This window comes from Coenobita brevimanus, chromosome 24 (genome assembly GCF_032717465.1).
Source record: "Coenobita brevimanus isolate Jiangsu-jjx chromosome 24, ASM3271746v2, whole genome shotgun sequence".
Taxonomy (NCBI): Eukaryota; Metazoa; Arthropoda; class Malacostraca; order Decapoda; family Coenobitidae; genus Coenobita; species Coenobita brevimanus.
In genome coordinates, this window is record NC_136977.1 from 17,411,629 (window position 1) to 17,436,022 (window position 24,394).

General features: G+C 43.1%; 1 protein-coding gene across 1 annotated transcript in view; it reads left to right on the plus strand.

The window, feature by feature from the left end:
- RhoGAP1A (Rho GTPase activating protein at 1A) overlaps nucleotides 1–24,394 on the plus strand; it is a 514,749-nt gene that overhangs the window by 380,156 nt on the left and 110,199 nt on the right. The window contains exon 8 of the mRNA XM_080267422.1: nucleotides 16,696–16,922. Coding sequence (XP_080123548.1) covers nucleotides 16,696–16,922 — 227 coding nt within the window. The remainder of the gene's footprint in view (nucleotides 1–16,695; nucleotides 16,923–24,394) is intronic.

The window sequence follows — 24,394 nt, forward strand, 5'->3', positions numbered from 1 at the left end:
ACACACACACACACACACACACACACACACACACACATCGCAAGTTTGCGTCAATATGCCTGTATGTAATGCAAACTTTTGTGAGGAACATCATCTAAAAACTGTAAGATATATTAACAAATTCCAATAGCTGATGTTGTTAAGGACCCTTTGAAGTGTGCTTTAAGCCAGAAAAATTTCTGGTGGATACCATCACAGTGTGTATTGTAGATGTATGTGTATAGAAGAATGACAGTCCCTTATAGGCGAATGATAATAAATTTCAGCGTTCCCAGTGTTTGTGATCGGTGGACCCAGGAACTGCTGAAAGTGTTGCGCCGAAGCCAGACAAAAGTAGCTAAAAAAAAAAAATTGTTTTTCTTTGATTTTGTGTATTCTAAAAGGGGGGGAGAGAGAGAGAGAGAGAGAGAGAGTGTGTGTGTGTGTGTGTGTGTGTGTGTGTGTGTGTGTGTGTGTGTGTGTGTGTGTGTGTGTGTGTGTGTGTGTGTGCGTGCGTGCGTGCGTGTGTCTGTGCGTGTACGTGTGTGTGTGCGCGCGCGTGTTAACACTTAACACTGATTGCGAAGACAAGACAGAGGAGGAAGCGAGTGTAATACTATACCGGTGATGTAGGGGAAGCAGAGGTGAAGCGGAAGTGTGGGGGTGGGGTGGCGGGGGACAGCGGACGAGGCAAAGGTTATAGCAGGAAGACCAATAAGGAAGAGGTAAGGGTAAGTACGTATGGAGTAGATAATGTGGTTGGGAAGAAGAGAGTGGGTCGTGGGAGTGGTGAAGGAGGAGGGGACGAGAGTTGTAGATGAGAACGGACGGGCAGGGGCAGAAAGAGGAAGACCAGGGACGGGAGAGATAGGGTTAGGTATTTAGGGAGCAAATATGTGGGTGGGATTTACGATGGGAGGAAGGGAATCAGGAAGAGGGTGGATCAAGTGAGTGGATATGGAGAGGATGAGGGCTGTGGGTGTGGGAATAAGATGAGGAAGAGGCTAATGAGTTTAATAAGATGACGTGTTAATTATTGCTGCTACCGTCAGGCAGTTTTATTCAGGTTAGGAAAGAACCTCCTGACGTCATTTTTATTTATTCAAGCTGTACCCTGATAATTGTCTTCAGCTTAGAATAGGCTTTTCGAACTGGAAGGGTTAGGTGCACCCTTCACAAACCCCTTTCAAAACTAAGGCACCCTCCTAAGCTGAAGAAATCAACTGGCAACAGCAAGAATAAACTACAAAAAGACGTCCTGTGCAGCGAGGCGGAGTGGTATCAAATCACACGTCCCAGGTGATAGCAGTGAAAGTGCAATTGGCTGGTTGGTGTTGACTCAGGAAACAGTTCGGTAGGTTTCTCATCATCTTGCGCTTTCTACCATTGTTCAAGCAAGTCTTTGGTCAGTTGGTTTCTCACATAATGACACCCTCTCTGATTTTCGTTCTTCTTAGTTTCATGTTTTAGTTAGTTTCTCACAATGACACCTACTCTCCTTGATATAGTGTTAGCACCATGTTTCACTTGTTTTCTCATGAGGAGCTTCCTCTGTGGTTATATTGGTTTCATGGTTCAGTTGATCTCATATTATCACGTAGTCTCCACGTTATGTTAGTTTCTTGTTTCATTTGTTTCCCATGATCACATGTCTTCTTATCCTCAAGTTAGTTTCTTTGTTTCACTTTAATCTTCATGTTCTCGTGTTTCACTGAAAGAACAGTTTGGTATGCTTCTTCTAACCGTACTGGCTCACCGTTTCTTCTGCTCTTGGTGTCTCGTCTTACTTTAGTCATCATAAGCGTATGTAAAAAAAAAAAAAATAATAATAATAATAACGCACTGTATTGTTTCTTTGTCATCTTGTCCTTCATTTTTGTCTTGATAGTCTCTTTTGTGTGTGTGTGTGTGTGTGTGTGTGTGTGTGTGTGTGTGTGTGTGTGTGTGTGTGTGTGTGTGCGCACACACACACACACACACATAGATAGACAGGTATACAGAGTCTCGTGATCAAGTCTACCCCTTCCAGCAACCTTGGTTTCACCCTAGTTATCTCTGACGAAGTTAGAGGAGGCTATATATATTCACCCGTGTGTCTGCCTGTATGTCTGTTTTTGAACAAGGTATCTTGTCATCGGATTTCAGTCAGATGTGCTGCATGGGTGGGCAGTGGGTAGGAATACGTGTAGTTCATAAGATATTGAGGTGGATCCGGATTCAGAAGCATGAATAAATCGTGAATTTTGTTGGCGTCGTCGGAAGTATGCCTTCCTTGAGATTGTATAACGAGGGCCGACTCAGACCGCAGAATTAATTACCTCCACTAACTTCATTAGACGGAGATTGATTTATATATCATAAATTGTTCAGGCATTGGCTGACGTATGCCCTCTCTAATTGCCTTCTTGTTTTCATAACGCTCCCTTATATTCTTTCATGAAACTGTTCAGTATGATGACGTGCTTAGTATTTTCTTCCAACCATCAGGCAACATTTTCTGGCCCAGAAGTGACTTCTCATAGTAACCTCTGGTACTTGTATCTTTTGGACTTAGGTTGTGATCTGCAGTGTCACTCGTAATAATGCCGTCATGACCCAAGGGCGTCATCTTGCCACTGCGTCATTACCTGTGTCGGGAGAGCTCGTAAAATCAGCTCATGCGGTGATTGTTGCTGCCTAACTGTTACCTGGGCCGCGTCGCCTTCAGGTCAGTAGGTGTGTTGCGGTCACGCCCTGCGGAGGGATGCACAGACATATTTACGATCGATTCACCGTCGTAACTTAGATTCGTTTTTTCAGGAAGGATAACAACAGTGTAGAATCCTTCCGTGTTGCTTGTTCCCTCTGCAGAAAGAGATATTAGTTATTGAAGGATAATCAGCATGAACTTTTATTTTTCTTTAAGGAAGGACAAGGAATGAGGAGTGTAGAAAATACCAGTGTCTCTTATTCTTCCTGGGGGAAAAAAAAAAATGAGTTACGGGAGGCGATTGATCTTAAATTTGATAGTAAATCTGGCCCATGTTCTTTACCATCGCTACACGCGCCAAATTCCGTCTGTATTGTAGCCACCTGGATAATATACCTGATAGTGCTTGTCGTGGTGATGCTGTTTATGATGCTGGATGGAGCCGATTTCCTACACTTTCTATATCTCGCTCACTTTAACTTGATGACAAACTTTCGTCCTTATGCAGCCTATTTCACGCACTTTTGGAGTTGAATAGGACAGCACTACAGCTCTACATCCTTTCTGTGGCACGTCGTAAGCAGCACCGTATTTTAGTGTTAATCTCTTGTTACAGTTTGCCACTGAAGATGAAGAAGTGGGAATTTTGGACCTGGCTGAAGTGGAACGATGCCGACCTGAGGTTATGATGGTGATGGTGGTGTTTGCGATGCTGAGAGAGATAACATTCAGCCTGTTGCGTAGCCGCTTGGAGAAATGCACTGGAGAGATTGTAATGGCGCTATGGTCTACTATTCTGGGAAGGGCCAAATTCCAGCATTACTGCGCCACAAAGTAGAAGAATATCCTGGAGAGAGGTTGTGATGATATGCTTTTTACAATTGTCACAGGGATAGAATTTAAGTTGTATTGTTGTCACCTGGAGGATTACAGCAGACCAGACAGAGGTTGTGATGGTGATGTGGTTTACGATTTTTTAGAAGAATCAAATTCCAGTAGTATCTTGTAGTCATCTGAGTAGTACAGATTGTGCTGGTGGTGTTATTGCTCTTTGCTGCACTGTAGTCGCCTGGAGAAATGTACTTGATTGTAAGTGTGATGTTGGTGTAGTTTACGATACTGAATGGGAGTGGATTCGAACGGTATCCGGTAGTAGCCTGAAGAATATAGATTATGATGTTGGAGTTGTTACATCCCCCCAGGTTACGTTTTTGTATCAATTTTTCTGTGTGTTTGTCTGCTAGGAATATTGTGGAAAAACTGTTGGATGAAACTGCACCAGACTTGGAATAATGGTTAAGGATCATTAGACGAATGAGCAGTTAAATGGGGGGAAAAGGTCAAAAGGGAGTGTGGTGCTGCCTTGGCGAAGGTATGTGCTCTCTGCGTACTCTTGCTTGTTGGTGTTTTTAGTCCTAAGGAAAGCCACTTGGAGCAACGTACTGGATACAGATTTTGTTGTTGGTCTTACTGCTGTATGATACGGTAAGTTTGATAATTCCAGCCCTCTAGTACTAAGAATTAGGTTGGATTTATGATGGTGGTTTGGCTTATGATGCGGAGAGACCAAATCAAATACGGTAGTAGTGTAGCTACTGTACGTGGAGAATAGTACTGGACAGAGACTGTTGTGCTGGTGTTTGCTGCTGCTGTGAGGTTTTGTTAACCCCTGACCTCTAGCTTGTTCACTTGTATCCACATGTCAAGTTTGTATCCATAACAGGCGCTCTGTATACTGTCTTATAAATTGAGGCTCCATTATATCTCCATCTACATGAAAGTTAGATGGATCCTGTAGTTGGGCATTACTTACCTTTGCTGTAATGTATCACAGAAATGGTATAGTGGCGCTTCGTTGTTCATTGGTGGCAGCAGTGTGACAGTGATGTGTTGTTGATGATCGTATAATGCTGCAATGGTAACAGCAGTGGTAACAATCAGAAGGATAGTTTGCTACTGAAATATTTATAACTTAAGACTATAAGCAAAAAGAATAACTGCTGTAGTCCGTTTGGTCCATGCTAGTCAGTTCCCGTAAAAAAAAAAAAAAAAAAAAATGGAGACTACAAGAATAAGTACTGAAAAATGTATGTGAATGCATTGGTAATTTTATTATTATTATTGTGTGAGACAGAAGGCGTAACTGAAATCGCAGCAAATTAGCCACTGATTATCTTCAAGATGTTCATACGCACAACTGTTATAAGAATCGAGTTTTGGTGTCGTAGTCTGTGGGAATGTTTGTTGTGTGTTTTATTTTTTACGTACAGACTACGTCATGGATTTCATAGGCTGTCAGAATGTATGTTGTGTGGTTCCTTGTCACTTACGCGAACACGCTGCACTATGGCTTTGTTCGACAGTCAGTAATGACTAATGCTATCAGATTCCTTATCAGTGGGCTGATGGAAAAGGAAGTGAGGCGTTGATACAATACTCACTTTCACTGTATATACCCCCGTAATTTGGTACATTGTCTAACAAAGTGTCTGTAGTAACAGTTGAAGAAGAGGAGAAGAATTGTTATTATTATTATTATTAATATTATTATTATTCTTGTTATTATTATTATTATTATTATTATGCGTAAAGTACTCCATTAACGGCAGTGGCTCAGAGGATGATTGTAAAACAGCTCACGGATTTTTGTCTTCTTAAATGATTTATATTAATCATTAACGATTTTTTTCTTCTCGTGTAATTCTGTGTATGCAGTTATGTGTTGTTTAATCAGTTACATGTCCTGTATTTGGAACAACTTCAAGGGTCATATTCACGTCTCCCTGGAGGTAGTATGCCACAGCACATCTTCCATAGCGGTATCCCTTTGCTTGCCTCGCTGTGTCTTCTTTTTCCCTTCTTAATATCGACATGGAGCGAACAATAAAAAACATAAAAGAGAATATTAACGTGCAGTGTTTGGAAATAAACTCGTAAGGAAGAGGTGCAAGGGAGCCTCTTGAATCCCTTCAGGTCACCGATGCATTTTCCAATTTAACCAGTGCATCGCCAGACGATTTTTATACTTAGGCGAGATCTCCAGCGGTGAAGTGGTTAATGAAGGCTGTATATGACCATTCCAGTTCAGAATGTTTTTTTTCCTAAGCTGAATGGAATAGTTTGCTGGGAGAAAGAATGGAGTAGAGTAATGTGCGACGGGCGGGAGGGGGGGGGTTGGCAGCTGAGAATACTGGTCCAACTGACTTAGACCTTCCTTAGACTAGTAGATAAGATGCTGGATTTTACTTCTCCCCCTCCCCGCACACACACTTTTGAGGCCCGTATTCCAATCTGTGTGTGTGTGTGTGTGTGTGTGTGTGTGTGTGTGTGTGTGTGTGTGTGTGTGTGTGTGTGTGTGTGTGTGTGTGTGTGTGCGCGCGCGCGCGCGCTAACCACTTAAACCTGACTACGCCATATATTTTTCTTTTGCTGTTAGCTACCAAATGATGTTATTCTGTAAGAGCAAAGCCATCTGGTAATAAAAGGATTAATGAAGGCTGTATGTAACCCCTCCAACACCGAAAGTGTTCCCAAAGCTGAATAAAATGGTTTGGAGAAAAAAATAATAATAGAATAAAAACTACGTCCTGGGATTGCCAGGGCAGATTATGTGAAAATGTGATGACTACTACCCATCTGGTTGTGGTGTGGATAGAGCGCTGGGCTAGGGACTGCGTGGTAGCGGGTTCGATCCTAAAGGTGCAAAGAATAACTAGTTGATGAATCTGAATTCGAGATCACCAAGGTTCTTACATATGACTCCGCCGACACATTAGTCATATCTTAACACCGGACAGACTGTGACATCCTTTGCGCATCACAATTGCGATGGTGGGTGTTAGTGTTCATGTGCTAATTTACGTGTGAGGGCTGCTGAGGATAGTGCCGCTGTTGGTGTGACGTAGGTGGTGTAATGGACCTTGTGAACGGTCTTCCTGGCGAATACTAAAGTTAGAAAAATAAAACAAAGCAGTAATGTTGTAGCGCTTTGGTATGTATATATGTACTGCCAAAGTTTCATCACTGTTGCAAGTGGTGAGTGTAAGCAGTGCTGTGGTATCAGCACTCTGGGAAGCTAAGATGGAGCGCACTGAGACTGGCATGGAAGGCGCATACTCAGTTGCGTCTCAGTGCAAACACTGACTCCAGTGCAACACCTTGGCCTCCCTCACGTCTTACTTATTCAAGAACCTTCATGCACACTTTTGTCCAACAAATTGCGTTTACTACCCACCAACAATAATGCCTCCCAGACTGCCAATAACAACAGAAACTGTGACAAAGCTGAAGCAGAAAGACTTGAAGCCTTTTACACTCACTTCCTCCGTCACTGTCGGTGATAGCAAGTGTGACGTGATGTTAGTATCACGGTGCAGACACTGTAGAAAGCGAATGCAAACAGGATTACTGTGTGGGAGGCAGTACCAGCAGAGATGATGGGAACAGGGTTTTCGGATCTGTTGGTACACATGTGTATGTGGAGGACAGGCAGAAGACCGAGTTGAAACTGACGAGGGCGAAAAAGAAGGCTCCCGCTCCTTCTGTTGTACCTGACTTAGGAGCTGACAAGAAAGAGACACATGATTTACTTTTATTGGCTAAATTTCGGTGTTAGTTTGGTCTCAGAAACACACCGTATTAAATCACGTGTCGCAGAGCACATCAGTTTCACCAGCTTCCACTCCACAACAGACTCCACCAGTGCAGTAGTAAGTCCCGACAGCCATAGGGGCATCACAACCTTACCAAACCTGCTGGGGACCCTATTTCTGCCAACGGTCGCCATCACCTCCAAACCACATTTTGTAACTTGAGAAGCAGGACCATATGTAGTCAGAGTTACCACCATGTGATTACAAGCGGTGACACTGAGTTTATAACCAACGCCCGTGACTGTAATATGGGAATGTGTGAAGTTAGGTATATCATAGTGGATGTTGACACTGCCCGCCTGCCCCCCCCCTCCCCCCCGGCAATTGACGCTGGCCCTCAGACTTGGTGCTCTGTGGGATGTTGTTCCTTCCTGCTGCTCAAAAAAGCACTTTCGCCGATGGGATGACCGATGTGTTTACTCCCTTAGGCGAGTCAGTAGACATCCAATACAGCTTTCAGCTATATTCATATTGGCTTTGGTAACTTCGTAACACATTTTCCTTTGCATTTTTTTTTATTGTACCTTCATATTTACGTTATATTATTTATATATCTTGTATATGAATATTGTTTGCATCAGTAAGATATCAAATTGGTTGTATAGATGAAGGTTACTAGCCAGATATATTGCTGAAGAAAGGGGGTTATGAAATACCAGAAGCAGACAACATTACGAGTCCGTGGACGTGGGCGTGCCATTGGTGTTGTTAACCTTTACAGCACAGGTAGTCAGTCCCAGGCTGAGTTAAACCACCATGCAGTAGGAATAATGTATTAGTTACGGGAATATTTCCCACGTTGTGAAATCTTTATTCATTGCAGGAAAGGAAGTCACTCGTTACACTGAACATAATCGTCTGGCGATAGCAGGAAATTTAATGATCAAGATTTCCTATCCTGTTGGAGTTAACTGGCCTTATATAATTATTAATTACTGAATTATGTATCGCACAAAAAGCGGCGTGTTTTCAGTGCATAATTTTACATTTAACGATAAAAGAATAGCCTTCCACGTATGAACGTAAAGTACTTTATGAAATATTGTAGTGTGTACAGTTCTAAAGTACAGCAATATCACACACACACACACACACACACACACACACACACACACACACACACACACACACACACACACACACACACACACACACGTGTGTGTGTGTGTGTGTGTGTGTGTGTGTGTGTGTGTGTGTGTGTGTCAGTCGAAGGTCGGTGATGTATGTTGATGTTTAGAGTGTTGCGGCACAGCAGTTTACGGGAGGCAGCGTCCACAAGGGTTGGTTTACCCCGAGGTCTTCCAGTATTTTGAGAATGCTATGAATAACTCACGCCTCCTTTGTTTTGTTGGTTCTTTAGAGCAAATAGAAAATACTACATTGAGTGGAGGTTTAAGTCATGACAGTCTTTCCCTTAATCCCTTGAGTCCGGCGACAGTTACTGTTATTTGTGGTGCTGCCAAACGATTTTTTTTTTTTTTACAGGAATGGCTTTTAGAATCGAAAAAGTTAGGTATAGCGTATTATCTCTTTCATTACAGTTTGGCTCTTCCAAGTTGAATATAACTGTCTGGAGGTAGCAAGAAAATGAGCCAGTAGATTATGTCACTGGATTAGATGCTTTAATATCTCCTTTGCCGTAATCCAAGAGAGAGACGTGGCATCTGACAGGTTGCGAGTGCGTAGTTTTACGAACTTCACGCTGCATATCATGGAGTCTTGCTTCCTGTTGAAGGCAAAGGTTGGTTGTGAAGCCCATCAGGGTATTATCGCTTGATGCACTTCACCTTGTGTTTATAGAAAATCAACTTAATGCAAACAAAAATGGTTGTGTACATTATGTAGATGGTGTTTTCAGGCACAATTCTGTGTTCGTGATATTGCTGGAGATGTCATTGGGTGAAGGAGTTGACTTGGGATGGCCTCCGATGGCTGTAAAATTAATATTTTCACCCCTGGGGACGAACCAGTGACTAGTGTGTAGTTCCAGAAGTACGACCCACGAGAGAGCCACCCGGGGCTCAGGTTGGAAGGGCAGAAAAATGTTTTGCTGATAAAAGAAGTATCGGTATTTAACCCCAGATAAATAACTTTTTGTACATCTTATTCCTGCCACCCCCAGACACTTTTTTGTCCGGATTTCGAGAGATTTTTCTAGCTGATGGGGGTTAGATGTAGTCTTCATTAACCCGCCAGATAAGAGTGGCCTGTCATTAGTTCAGTGGAAATAGCGTAGAAGCAGCAAGAATAAACCAGTGATGTACGTAATTTGATTTAAGGGGTTAAGTACCTTATCGAAAGATACTAAGAAGGCGAGTATACCGTCGCCAGAGAAAACACATTCGTCCTGACTAGCCACTAATACTGTATGATTATGATGTCACTTGACAGGATTGCTTGAAGTACCAGAGACACCACTCCACCCTCCGCGAAGTAGCGATAGCATGTAATACACGGAAGTACCGCACCCAGCCTTCCCTCTGTATCTTTGCCTTAGAATGGTAGAAAATAGTGTGGAGTTTCTTATAACCCCTTCTGTACGATTACCTACTTTTAATTTTGTTCTTGCTATTGTTAGTTGATTTAAAGCAACTTTGGGTACCAGTAAATCTCGTTCGGTGAAAAGGTTAATGGAAGTTTCTTATCCCTTTACTCTGATTGGTTACTCCTGATCTGAATAAAATCGTCAATAGGTAGCCAGAATCCTAGTGAGTGAGTTAACAGCGAGATCTCTTGTGTACCTAGTAGTGTAGTGTAGTGTGCTCGCTGCGATAGAGATCATCAGAGATTAAATGCATACCTTACTCTCTTCATCTCACGAGCTTCACTTTTTGTGTATAAGCAGCGCGGCTTTAATACCTCCTCTTCCTCGTGCAGGCAGGGCAAGACAACATACACCATCCCACCCCCGTCTCCCACTATGCGCGCGAATTAAATACCTCCAGATGACTTCCTATCTCCCCGGCAGCGGCTGTAATGTATGCTAAGCTACGCTGATCCCACTCAGGCGCACTACCTCACGTTGTGCAGCCCCGGGCACACGACACAGCCGGGGAAGGGTAGGAGGTCTACTCAGGGACGAAAATACGTCTACTATTCCACTGTGTTTGCATGGCCCTATGGGCATGTCCGTCGCTTTCCTTCCAGAGTCACATCATAGAGATTCGCCTGTGGACTGAGAAACATACCAAACCTCTTAGCTTAGGGAGATTAGCCACCAGAGGGAGGTAAGATTTATAGAATAGGGAAAGTATCAGGCAAACTTTCGGCCTTGACTGTACGAAGAGAAAATACAAAAGAGAGCGATTGGGACGAATTTATTCAACTTTTCTCGTGTGTCCATATTCTCCATTTTTGTTTCCGCTGTCCTCCCTTCTCTCTCTCTCATTTCCTTTTCCCCTCCCTTCCTCTTTCCTTTCCATCTCTTTCCCTGTTTTCGCCCACCCCCATGCTCATTTTTCTTTCTTCCCTTCAGTCGTCTTCTTTTTCCTTGTTTTCTTCCATGTATCGTCCATCTGCAACCCCTTTCTCACCCCTTGCACCCATTTCCCTCATTCCCTATTCTCCCTCCTCATTCCCGTTCCCCTCCCCGCTTTCCTCTCAGCTCCCCTTCATGTGGGCTAATGTAAGAGGTTTTAGTCGTAATCTGTACCTGGGTAGAGCAGAGCGAACGCCAGTCAGTGCCTCGCTCATGTTATTGTTGGTCCTGCAGCAACACAACCACCACTTGCCGTGTTTTTATGACAGCATCAGAGACTTGGCTTGTTGTTCTTTAACAACAACATTGAGATTTGTCTTGTTGCCTCCATCAGCGAAGATGGACGGAGGCCATGCATTCACCCGTGTCTGTCTGTCTGTCTGTCTGTTTGTGTGCAAAATATCTCGGAAAGTTGTCATCAGATTTCGGTGAGATGTGGTGAGTAGGCGCACAGTGAGCCAAGGAAGAGTGATTAGATTTTGAGGTGGATTCTGATGCGGATATAAGATCTTGGTGTTGTTGGGGGTATACACTCTTTGAGATTGTTTAACTGGACAGACGGAGACCATCAAATTAAATGACTGTGTGAGACCGCATAAGTAATCGTCTGGTAAGAAAGAGGAATTACAGCAGCAAATCATAAATGTTCTTGGCGTTGGCAAAGGATTGCGCTTTCAGCGCATTCTAGTTGTTCTTGTGGAAACAACATTTAGAACTGACTTGTTCTTGTGGCAGCAATACTGAGACTTGCTGATCATGAAGTAGTAACACTGACACTCGGCATGTTTATCTAATGGCAGTAACACTAACACATGGCTTGTTTTTCTTATGGCAGTAACACTGACACTTGACATGTTTATCGGATTTTTTTTTTTTTTTAAATAACGGAACAAGGTGGTAGGTGGGGGTGCTCACCATCCACTCACTTGATGTAGTGCTGCTCTCAGGTGTCTGCCTTTTCCTCCGTCCTTCTTTACTTCCATCCTCTTCTGTCTTTCCTTCATTCCTTCCTCGTCCTTCTGCCTACGGGTGACTTTACACTCCCTCTTCTGTCTTTCGTTCCTTCATTTTTTCTTCTTCCTTCTGCCTGTGGGTGACTCTACACTGAGTGACAAGCCAAATGGTTTCCTGTACAACATGAAACCATTTACTACACCGGGTGGTAAGCATATAACCAAATTATGGCACCTGGTGGTTTAGTGGGTAATTAAGGCGCTCCAATCGGATTGATCCGGTGAAGGTTCATATCCAAGGGATGGTTGGGGTTTATTGCTCATGTAATGCCACTCAGGGATGAGTGAGGCTGGTCACTCTCATCTTAATGTCAGGACCATCTTGCCTAGCCCCGGGCTCCTCCGCTCCTCATGGGGCTAAGTAGGATTGGATGATGGATGGATGGAACAGGAAGGAAAAACAAATGTATAAAAAAAAATCATCCATGCACCAGATTACTGGTGTCCTCTGTTCATAAAATATCTGTAACGCTTAGACCTGAACAGCTGTAGGTTGAAGTTTGGAGGGAAACAACTTTGGGGAAGTGAGTTGCAGGGAGATGCGGTTCGGGGAATGAAAGAATTTTGATAGGCACAAGTTCTGCAATATGGCTGAGTGACATTCCTGGCATGAGCGCTACCAGATACCCGTGTAGCACAAGGCAAGGCATGGAGAGGTGGCACAATGGACGCAACTTCATCTGAGCATTTGCCATAAAAATATCTGTAAAATAATGCAAGGGAGGCAACATTTCCTCTTACCTGTAGGGGAGGTAGTTGTTTTATAATAGCAGGGTTATTAATAATTCCAGCAGCTTTGTTCTGAATTTTTTCTAGTTGTTTTAATGCAACCTCTCCACATTCATTCCACAAGGGTGAGCAATATTCAAGCTGAGAGCGCACATGAATTCTTATAAATTATAGTTAACTTTTCGTATGTGAAGAAGTTACGGACTCTGTACAATAATCCAAGTTTCTCTGAGGCGATTTTAGCAAGTGATCTGACATGAGATGTCCAGCTGAGGGCATTGTTAAGTGGGACGCCGAGAATTTCAGCACTTTTGGAGATGGGAATATTAGTAGCATTGAAGGTAATACACGAATCTGGCAATATCTGTCTATTAGTAAATTGTATATATTTGGTTTTACTAGCATTAAGTGAGACAAGGTTGTTTTGTCCCCATTCATTGATTGTACTGTAGATAATTCTTGATTTATGGAGATGGCTGTACTGAGTTGAATTAGAGATATTAGACTTTGTAAATGGGTGTCTGAGTGTGAATGAACTGTGAAGTGTTGAGTCATCTGCATATGAATGGATGGGGTTGCTGGTGACAGATAAGAGATCATTAATATGATCCAGGAACAGGGTTGGCACCAGAACTGATCCCTGCAGCACTCCGGCGTTAATTGAGTGGAAGTTGGAATATAAATCATCAACTTTTACCCTTATTTTTCTGTCACTGAGATATAAGGAAATCAAAGTAACAAATAGCATGGGAGTTTGGACAGCAGGGAACGGTGCCATACTCTGTCGAAAGCTTTAGAAATATCAAGGGCTACTGCATGAGTTTCTCCATGTAGGTCGGTTGATTGATGGATGGTATGAGTCAGGAGATTATGCCAATGGTGGATCTTTCGTGGCGAAAACCATATTGTCTATCACTAATTAAGTTGTTGGATTCAAGATGTTTAACTGTGTGCTTATTAATTAAAATACTTTACCAAGAGAAGATGTGACAGCTATTGGTCTGTAATCAGAGGGATCAGAGGAAGTTCCTTTCTTTGGAACTGGGTGGATATTGGCTTCTTTCCATGAATTAGGGATTGAAGAAGTACGTTTACATAGTCTGAATAATTTAGCTAGAACAGAGGCAAGTTCTGGGGAACACTTTTTCAAAACAATTGGCGGAATTCCATCTGGGCCTGGAGCTTTGTTGGTAGGTAAATTGTCTTGGAGGGATTTTACGTATCTTGTCTGTATTTTAAGTGGAACAATTTCGAGAGAGTCAAGTTCTAGTACTGGGACGTTCTGGCTGGCTTCCTCTATGGTAGAATTTCTGGCAGATGTACTGGCAAAGATATCCGCTTTCCTACGCTGGTCATTTGTAATGTTACCATATGTAGATTTTAGTGGGGGGATGGATGATGACTTGTTAAAGTTATTATTGAAAGAATTGAGAGCTGACCAGAATATTCTATTATCATTAGGGTTGTTAAGTAGTTTTGTTGCTTGATTTTGAAGAAAGTTTGATTTAGCGAGATTTATTACAGCTTTTGCATGGTGTCTAGCAGTTTTAAATTGAGAGAGTGATTCAGATTTTTCTTTTTCTTTTTTTAAGTAAGTTATATGCTAATGACTTTTGGGCTGTTGCTCTGGCTATCAAACGATTTTGGAGAGTTCGATATTTAGTGAACTGTTGACTTGGTATGATAATACCACTGACACTTGGCATGTTTATTGTATGATAATAACAATGACACTTGGCATGTTTATTATATGATAATAACACTGACACTTGGCTTGTTTATTGTATGATAATAACACTGACACGTGGCATGTTTATTGTATGGTAATAACACTGACACTTGGCATGTTTATTGTATGACAAATAATACTGACACTTGGCTTGTTTAACTACTGTATTATCATTAATACTAGCACTTGGCCTGTTTATCTTATTGCAGTAACACTGACACTTTGCTCAGATCGTATGGTAGTAACATTGACACTTGGCTTGTTTATCTTATGGCAGGAAAACTGACACTTGGCTTGTTTATCTTATGGCAGTAACACTGACACGCAGCTCAGATCGTATGGCAGTAACACTGACACAGTGACACTTGGCTTGTTTATCGTGTAGCAAATAACGCTGACACTTGGCTCAGTTTCTTTGGCAATAACTCTGACACATGGCTTGCTTACTGTGTGGTAATAACAGATACTTGGCTTGTTTATTGTATGGCAAATAACACTGACACTTGGCATGTGTATCATACGGGAGCAACACAGAGACGTGGATTACTGGTTATAGAGTCACAACACAGAGACCTGCCTTGTTCGGCAACGCAATTCGGATTTGTTTAGCTAGGCAGTGCACTTCAGACTGGTTTAGCGTATGTTTCCTGTTTTTTTTTTTTTTTTTTCAATATGCATTTAATTACTGTATCTGTCGCAAACTAGTCGCAGAGTTCTTCCGGGATGGCCACGATAAAATCCTATCGGAACTTTTACAACTCGCCTCCCTCCCTCCCTCCCTCCCTTTTCATAATAGAAGCTCCTAAATGGACATTAGCTTTAATCCCTGCGTGTTTGAGTGTTCATGCAGTAGAAGGGTGCGTGGGAGCCGTTTGTTTGCAAGGGCATGATTGCAATGTTCCATTCTGGGTTTTATTTTATTTTGTTTATTTATTTGCGGTGAGTCGTTGAATGCGTGTCCCAGGGCATGGTCATCGTCCTCATCCCATCTTTCCCAGCTCACACTTTCGTATTCTAGTCAGTTTCAGAGTTCTCTAACACCTCGTCCTTACCGATTTATTTCTATACCTTGCACGTTAACTCAGTGAATCCGGGTGACGTTCTCTTTAGTCTACGTGTTTTATCAGGCGATTTCATTCAGGTTGGGAAAGACCTCTCGTTCTGGAGGGGTTTATTAGCGCAGTATTTAACCCTCCAGTTGGAATAAGCTGAATAAAGTCGTCGAATGTCAAGAGTGAAATGTAAAAGGCATCCCCTGGTTATGCGAATTATTCTTTTGTATGTTGCTAATCCAAACTATGTCGATGTTGAAATGATAAATTAACTGTGGCCTTCAAGAAAATATTGTTTAATAACGGTATGAGAACTGATTGCTGAGGAAGGGAAGTGCTAGAAAGATCACGAACCTGAAAAAAACACTATCCAAAGGGTCATAATAATTTAAATCGGAAAAGGTAAGGCAAACCCCCAGTTTTTGAGAGCTATTTTTGAAACACGACGGAAATAAACATGTATGACTTCTGTCGTTGCTGACTTCACTATGCACTGTGGTATGCAGGCTGATCACATCTAATAAACACAGGCGTTTCATTAATGTCCGAGAATTATTAGATGTTTACCGACTCCGTGGTGATTTAGTTTTAAAGCATTTTTAAGCATACGACCATTCCGATAACAGCCGTATTCTTAAAACAGCGATGATGAAGGTGCAATAATACCCCCTGATTCATGACTGTTTGAAAGCCCGTGGGGAATAAGAAATGCACGGCCTCTAAATTACTTAATGTTACCTAATGCAGTACTGTAAACAACTAAGTTAATAGTTCAGACTTCGTTTTCTGCGGTCAGCAACGAAGTATGCCAGACTTCATTTTTTTTTTTCTTGTTCATAAGATTATGTTCCTTTAGTGACGTCATTAATGTTGTTTTCTTGTTACTACCGGGCCATTTTATTCGGCTTAGGAGGCTTTCCCTCGTAATAAAGGAGTTTATGTAGACTGTAGCTAACCGCTTCGGTTCTAAAACTCATGAAATGAATAAAATTGTCTAGGTAGCATGAATAACCCAATATCGACGTCAGCTGATTCAAGAGGTTAATGCTTAGGTACCAAATCTTTGATGAACTGCTCATGTGTATTTTCATACGAAATAATTGTGTTTGTGCAGTTACAGAAGTTAATCAAACTGTTACTCACATTTTACTCTAATGCTTGTTAACTTTGCATTTTTGCATAGTTCAGACGTATGCTGTTCTTGTCAGGGGCGAACGAATTATTACCTTCGTCCTGAAAGTCTGCATACAGTATAGCCTAGCTAAATCCCAGGCCCACGTGCTCCTGATGGGACAGTACAGGACTGGATGATGGATGGATGGATGGTGGAAAAAATGCTTAATGATGAAAGTCATGGTTTTGTTTGTGTTGCAGGCGTGTATGGCAGTAGCGTGGAGTCCACCAGTCACATGCCCTCAGCCCCGCCCACCCCACCCACAGCCAGCCGGTGGGCGTCGTCTGGGGAGCTGCCAGAGTCGGCGACTCCCCCCACCCCAGACCCTGCTGCCGAGGCCGGGAGACTCACCATGTACCGCTGCATCATCTCATCTATTGTGGAGTCAGAGACCATCTACCTCGAGTGTCTGGATGTCGTTCTGCAGGTAACAAATTACTCTCCTAAAAGCATTCCAATTTTGTGTCTGCGATATGGTTCGATGAACTTGATGAATGAATTTATGACTTTTCTAAAGCTAGGTGTGTGTGTGTGTGTTTTAGGCATTGACGCATAGGGTTGACTTCAAATCTGATGGTGATTGGTGTGCACAACAGATGTGTCTTAGTCTATTTGATTGGCCTGTGCAGCTGAGATGTATGTGGCAAGTAGGGTGTGTTTGATACCCGGCTGCTGATATGGCCGCCGATGATGTCATTGATGCATACACCGTGGGTGGATATTATAGCCCAACATGCGGACGTGGGTGTTCACCGTGCGTGGATGTAGTGCCACATGCAGACGTGGATGTACAGTCATAAGAAAAACTCAAAGTCTACTAATACCAAGTCGGATCACTTCCATCTAAAACGGGTCCAAGCTGGCGCAGGGGGCGTAACATTGGTGTGACGTCAGCTGGCACGAAACCCAAGTTCAGTTGACGCCTAACTGTGGTGGTGAGTGGTTGTATGCTGCACTCTGCAGATCATGACACATTTTCAGTCCGAAGTGAGGGAAGGGACTGAAATGTGTGAGGGAAGGTATGGAGGTGTGAGGGAAGGCATACGGGTGTGAGGGAACCTACTGCTATGTTATACGGTTAAACAAGTCCGCACATCTTCCCCTTCTTCGTTTTCCCTTATTATAAATGTTTAATTTGAGTCTGCCCATTTATACATTTTCTGTTACTTAAGCCAACTGACGTCACATACAAACCACGCCTCCCTGCGCCCTGAGGGAAAGTGAACCGACTTGGTATTAGTAGACTTAGGAAAAACTATCGTTACCCCCAAGAATGTTCGATGCGAAACAAACGTTAGCTGGGCTATGTGGGCGGGTCCTTGCTGTTTGCCCCTCCCCTGTCTAGTATTGCCATATCAAAGTCCCGTTACAAGAGTTGGCATAATGAGCAAGAATGAGCTTTTTTTTTTTTTTTTGCCTATCGAAGCCCCTGGTGACGGGGGGAACACAATCTGGCCGCACTATGGGGTGGTACTCTGCGGTCAGGTTGTGTTAGGAAGAATACTGCCACCATATTCCCTGCGTGTCATAAAAGGCGACTAAAAGGGGCGGGGTGAGGGGACTAGGGACCCCCTCCTCTGTTTTTTAGTTCCTAAAAAGAGACAGGCCAGAGAAAGGGATGGGGGATTGAGTTATCCCCCTACCCTGAAGATTGGGTCTATGAATGTGCGTGGATGTAGTACGATTGAGGCTAAAAGGAAGGAGATTGGGAGAATGTTTGCAAGAAGCAAGTTGGATGTGTTAGCTTTGAGTGAAACGAAGATGAAAGGGAAGGGTGAGTCTATGTTTGGAAGTGTGAATGGAAGATTGTCAGGTGTTGATAGAGGAAGGGCAAGAGAAGGTGTGGCCTTGTTAGTGAGTCCGGCAGTAGAGCAATGTGTGATTGAATGGAAGGAGGTGTCATCGAGACTGATGTGGGTGAAAGCGAAGTTTGAACATGAGTTGTGGGTGTTTGTGAGTGCATATGGGCCTGGTAGTGAAAGGGCTGAAGAAGAGAGGGAGTCTTTCTGGAATGATGTTGATGAGTGTCTGCAGAGTTTTGGAGCGAATGTGAATGTGGTAATGATGGGAGATCTGGATGCTAGAGTGGGAAGTGTAGCAGTTGAAGGTGTAGTTGGTATGCATGGTGTGCCTGGAAGAAATGAAAATGGGGTACGAATGATAGGGATGTGTGTTGAGCGAGAGATGGTGATTGGAAATACGCTGTTTGAGAAGAAAGATATTTATAAGTATACATGGGTGAGACAGGAGGGTGGAATGGTTGTGGATAAAGCATTGATGGACTATGTGGTTGTGTCTAGAAATGTAATAGGAAGATTGTTGGATGTGAGAGTTCTGAGAGGGGAGGGTGGAGGTATGTCTGACCACTACCTGGTTGAGGGAAAGTTAAGAGTAGGTAAGAGATGGGTGAGAGCTAGGAAGGTTAGGTGTGGCAGGGAGGTTTTGAAAGTGAGTGAGTTGGATAAAAGAGAGGAAATGATAGAGTATCAGGAGAAATTGAAAGATGAGTGGAATGCAGTGAAAGATCAGGAAAATAGCAGTGTGGAGGAGGAATGGCAGTTGTTTAAGAGTGCTGTGGTGGGGCATGCAGAAGAGGTGTGTGGTGTGAGATTTGTGGGTGGTGATGTAAGAAAAAGAAGTGAATGGTGGTGCGAGGCAGTAAGTATGGCTGCGGCTGAGAAGAGACGTGCATATGAAGTGTGGCTGCAGAGGAAGGATGAGGTGTCATATGAGAGGTATAAGGAAAAGAGGATAGGGCGAGATGGGCTGTGCGTGTTGCTAAAGTGGCAACAGATGAGAGGTGGGGTAGGCAGCTGACTGAGAATTTTCAACAGAATAAGAAAATGTTCTGGAAGGAGGTTAAAATGGTGTGAAAGGGAGAGTCTGGGAAGGAAGAGCGAGTAAAAGCAGAGGATGGAAGGATGTTAATTGAGATGGATACAGTAAGGAAGAGATGGGCAGAGTATTTTGAGAGATTGTTAAATGTAGAGGAGGAAAGGGTGGCTGAGATTGTGGCGGGTGGAAGGGTGCAAGGAATAAATGTGTTGGGAGAGTTGAATGATTCTTTGATCATCAAGGAGGAAGTGGAGAAAGCAGTAAAGGAGATGAAAATAGGGAAAGCTGCAGGTATGGATGGGTGTGCTGTGGAATGCTTGGAGGGTGGTGGAGTGACTATTGTTGACTGGTTAGTAAGACTGTTGAATGTGTGCTTTGTGAAAGGTATGGTGCCAGTTGACTGGGCAAGTGCTTGTGTGGTCCGGTTGTATAAAGGCAAGGGTGATGAGTATGAATGTACTAGCTTTAGGGGTATAAGTCTGTTGAGTGTTGTAGGTAAGGTGTATGGTAGAGTGTTAATTATGAGAGTTAGAGAGGGTACAGAGGGAGTGATTGGTGATGAGCAGTGTGGCTTTAGGAGAGGGAGGGGATGCGTGGATCAGGTGTTCGCTATGAGACAAGTGTGTGAAAAGTATTTAGCGAAAGGCAAGGATGTGTTTTGGGCATTCATGGATTTAGAGAAAGTGTATGATAGAATTGATATGGAGGCTTTGTGGACTGTTTTAAGATTGTACGAACTTGATGGTAGGTTACTAAAAGGGGTGAAAAGTTTTTATGTAAATAGTAGAGCGTGTGTAAGAGTGGGAAATGCTGTGAGTGATTGGTTTCCCGTGAGAGTGGGGCTGCGACAGGGATGTGTGATGTCGCCTTGGTTGTTTAATATTTATATGGATGGTGTTGTAAGGGAGGTGAATGCAAGAGTTTTAGGTGGAGGTCTGAGTCTGGTGAATGTTGATGGTGGAGAGTGGAATCTGAAGCAGCTGCTGTTTGCAGATGATAATGCACTGGTGGCTGATTCAGAAGAGAGATTGAGACAGTTGGTAGAGGAGTTTGGAAGGGTGTGTGATAGGAGGAAATTGAAAGTAAATGAGAATAAGAGTGATGAAGTGTACGAGGTTGGTAGATGGTAGGAGGATGAATATAGTTCTGAATGGTGAGTTGCTTGAGGAGGTAGAGTGTTTTAAATATTTAGGTTCACATGTTGCTGTGGATGGAAGAATAGATACAGAAGTGGAGTTTAGAATGAATGAAGTAGGTCAGATGCTGGGAATGGGAGAAATGAAGTTCCCCCGAGCTAAGCCCTGTATTGGACTATATAGCCCCGCTAGGGTTACAGGAGCGAGCTACCACTCCCGGCACGGCAGACCGGGCGAGGCTCGAACTCGCAATCCCCCGATTACGAGTCCAGCGCGCTACCACTGTGCTACCGCGCCCCCCTCAGATGCTGGGAGGAATGAAAAAAGTGTTTAGATGTCGTTTGCTTAGAATGGATGTAAAGAGAAGGCTGTATGAGGGTGTTGTGGTACCGACTGCATTATATGGGGCTGAAACATGGAATATGGGTGTAGCAGAGAGGAAAAGTTTGAATGTCATGGAGATGAGGTGTCTGAGGAGTATGCGTGGAGTGACGCGTATGGATCGAGTGCGAAATGATGAAGCGCAAAGGAGAACTGGAGTTGTTCGGGAGATGGCTGGTAGAGTTGAGCAGAGGGTGTTGTGATGGTTTGGCATATGGAGAGAATGGATAATGAGCGATTGGTGAAAAAGATAACTAGATCTGATGTGAGAGGTGTAAGGCTGAGAGGAAGACCACGAATAGGATGGATGGACAGTGTGAAGAGAGCGCTGGATGTGAGAGGGATGTCTGTTCGACAAGGAAGAGTGGCTGTGCGTGACAGAAATAAATGGAGAGAAATTGTGAATGAATAAATGATGACACAGCCCTGAGGGGATATTCTCCCGCATTTGGTCTGATCAGCTAGTCAGGTCAGGTGCGGGTAAGGGGATGGGTCTACTATGGTGTAGCAGGGGTAAACCAGCTCTGCTGTCGGGCACTGCTGGGGATGTCACTGATTGCACTGCGCAATTAACCCTTGTGCGGTGTGGTGCAGTTAGGATCTGTCCCTTCTCCACTTTGAGGCTAAGATGCGAACGAATGTGTTTGAATGGATGAGTAAATGGGGAGTGTGTCGTCCTATCTCGGCTACCTCCCTTTCCTTGGGGGAAGCAGCTTATATATATATATATATATATATATTTTTTCTATTTTTTTTTCTATGTGTTCGACTCTGGGCATAGGCTTCACAGCCTGCTATCAAGGCCCAGTAGTCCTCGTACATACCATACACCTCTTCATGTCACCACTTCGGCGCTAACACCCACCGTCCATATTGAATACATGCTAGGGCTGTCTGATACAGGACTGGTGTGTTGGTATTAGCGGGGGTATTTTTACGACATGTCGGCGGGTCTTCTGGTAGATCAGTAAAGCCTGATTTAATGAAATTCAAATCCTTAAACTGTTCCCTGCCCCAGCGGGGATTTGAACCTGGATCCATTAGAACGGCAGGCCACGTCTCTACCGATTGAGCCACGCCTCCATGCATATATACATACACACGTTCATACGCACATACACACGTATATATATATATATATATATATATATATATATATATATATATATATATAATTTTTATTGTATTTATTATTTATTTGTATTATATATATATATATATATATATATATATATATATATATATATATATATATGTGTGTGTGTGTGTGTGTGTGTGTGTGTGTGTGTGGTGTGTGTGTGTGTGTATGGTTTTTAACCCTTACATTATCTAATAGGAAAAAAAATGCCTAAGAAACCTAAAGTCCCTAAAACTAATAACCCAACAGACAAATCGTTAACCTATACTAAATCCCAAAAACACAAATAGCTAAACCTACAGTAATGATAAAAATGAAAATACCTCGACCAAGAGAACACCATCGACTGCAGATATGTAATGCCTTTCTATATTACATACCTGCATTCATCACCTGGTGACTGTCAGTCGAGGCAGAAAATAATATAGGGGACATCAATAATATGAAAGAGAACCAGACGAGTCGGGAACATTTCCATATACGTCAGCTGTCGGCCCTAATTAGAATAACTTAAGCAAGATGTTATATTTACATAATATGTACAAAAAGTGAAGGACCTTGCCCAACAGACCACCATTGACTGCAAGTGCCCAATACCTTTCTATATTGCACACTTGCACTCATCATCTGGTGACTGTCAGTCGAGGAAGAGTGAACCCTATGGCAGGGAAATATGTAGGACGTGTTTGCGTTCCCCTGAGCGTCCCGCCGTGGATTAAAGGCCCTCTCCCACTTCGGCGTAAATAGGCACGATAAAGCCACGATGAAAATCGTGGCCGAAGTCGGTGATGTGTAGACGACTCTGACCAAGAATCGTGGTGTCGGCGTAATACCGGCGGCACCAGTACGACAAAACGCCGACACCTCGGCGGAGTATACGATATAACCGGCGACTAATAGCCGACATATCGCCGATATGTCGGCGTAATGCGCAAGCATTATTCTAAATTCAAATTTTAACGTTTTTTTTTACGGCGATTCAACGGCAATAAAGGTACAACGGCGGCGTGCTGTCGACGGTGTACCGTCGATGTGTCGGTGAACGCATCGCACGCACCTCGCAGACAAAACGCCGAGGCCATCGCAGGTGCCTCGCCTTCATCGGCGTATTTAAGGCGATTAATCGACTGTTTATCCGCGAAATGTCGGCGATATATCACTGACATTCATAAGATGAAATATTACTGTCGCACAACCCGGTACGTATCGTACGGTTTACGTAAGCTATATCGTATTAACCTCACCGATGCATCGCCGATACATTGCCGACGCTTCGCCGTATGTCCGTACGACATCTCAACGGTTTTTTTCACCGCCGACGCCTCGCCGATGTCGGCGATCATACGCGGTTTATACACCGGGTAATCGCCGACGTCGCCGAGGCGTCGCCTTGTTGTCAACGACTAATCTGAGAAATTTTGCAAAATCGTGGAGGGCCACGACGTTTTCATGCAGCATGAAAACGTCGTGGCCCCCCACGACAAATTTCCACCTCGTGCGACGTATCGGCGACATGCCACGAATGGACAAGATTTTGATCACGAATACCCACGATTAGGGATTTTTGACACATCGTGACTTTATCTTCCCTACTTTCGCCGAAGTGGGAGAGGGCCTTAATAATGAAACTCGGCGCGTTTATTATTTTCCTACTGTTCAACACTTATTGTCTATAGAATACAACAGATAAATTATTTTGAAGTGTATTAAATCTATAAGCATCGTTTTTTTTTTTTTTTTTTTTTTTGTGCTTTATGATAGTGTAATAGGGGCGCACGAGTTCCATTTGTTTGGTTTAGATGGGTGGTTAAATGCTTCAGATGGATGCTTCAGTAAGTGGCATCCATAAATCGACTTATAGAGGTTGTTTTGGAAGCAGGGGGTGGATATACAAAATATTAAAGCAATGAGACTGACCACGTATTATTATTTTCCTTCTACTTAGCATTTATTACATGTAGAAAGCAATCCATATCATTATTACATTGAAGTTCACTAACTTGGCACGTCTTGCATGGGTGCACATACTCGTTGCTCGTCTGCATGTGTGTTGCCGACTCTACACCATTGTTATATTTTTATTTAATGAATTCAGCGCCAGAAAATAAATCCTATTGTCTCTATGCACAGAGGCCAAACAGTCTAATTAGCTTTTATTACCTCTAGCACAAATTCTAATATTTGTGTCTCACATAACCGACATTGGCTGGTTTGCGGTACAAACTTTCCTCTCCCTTCATTCCACACCACTTCGTCCTTAATTGTGTCATAGTGCATAGCTCTGAAGGTTAACGATAGTTTTTCTTATGACTGTACACCGTGGGTGGATAATTTATTTCAATCGTCACTCATCGTTTTATGAAACTTTATAATCAACTTTAATTTTCTTTAATAACAGTAAACTTTTAA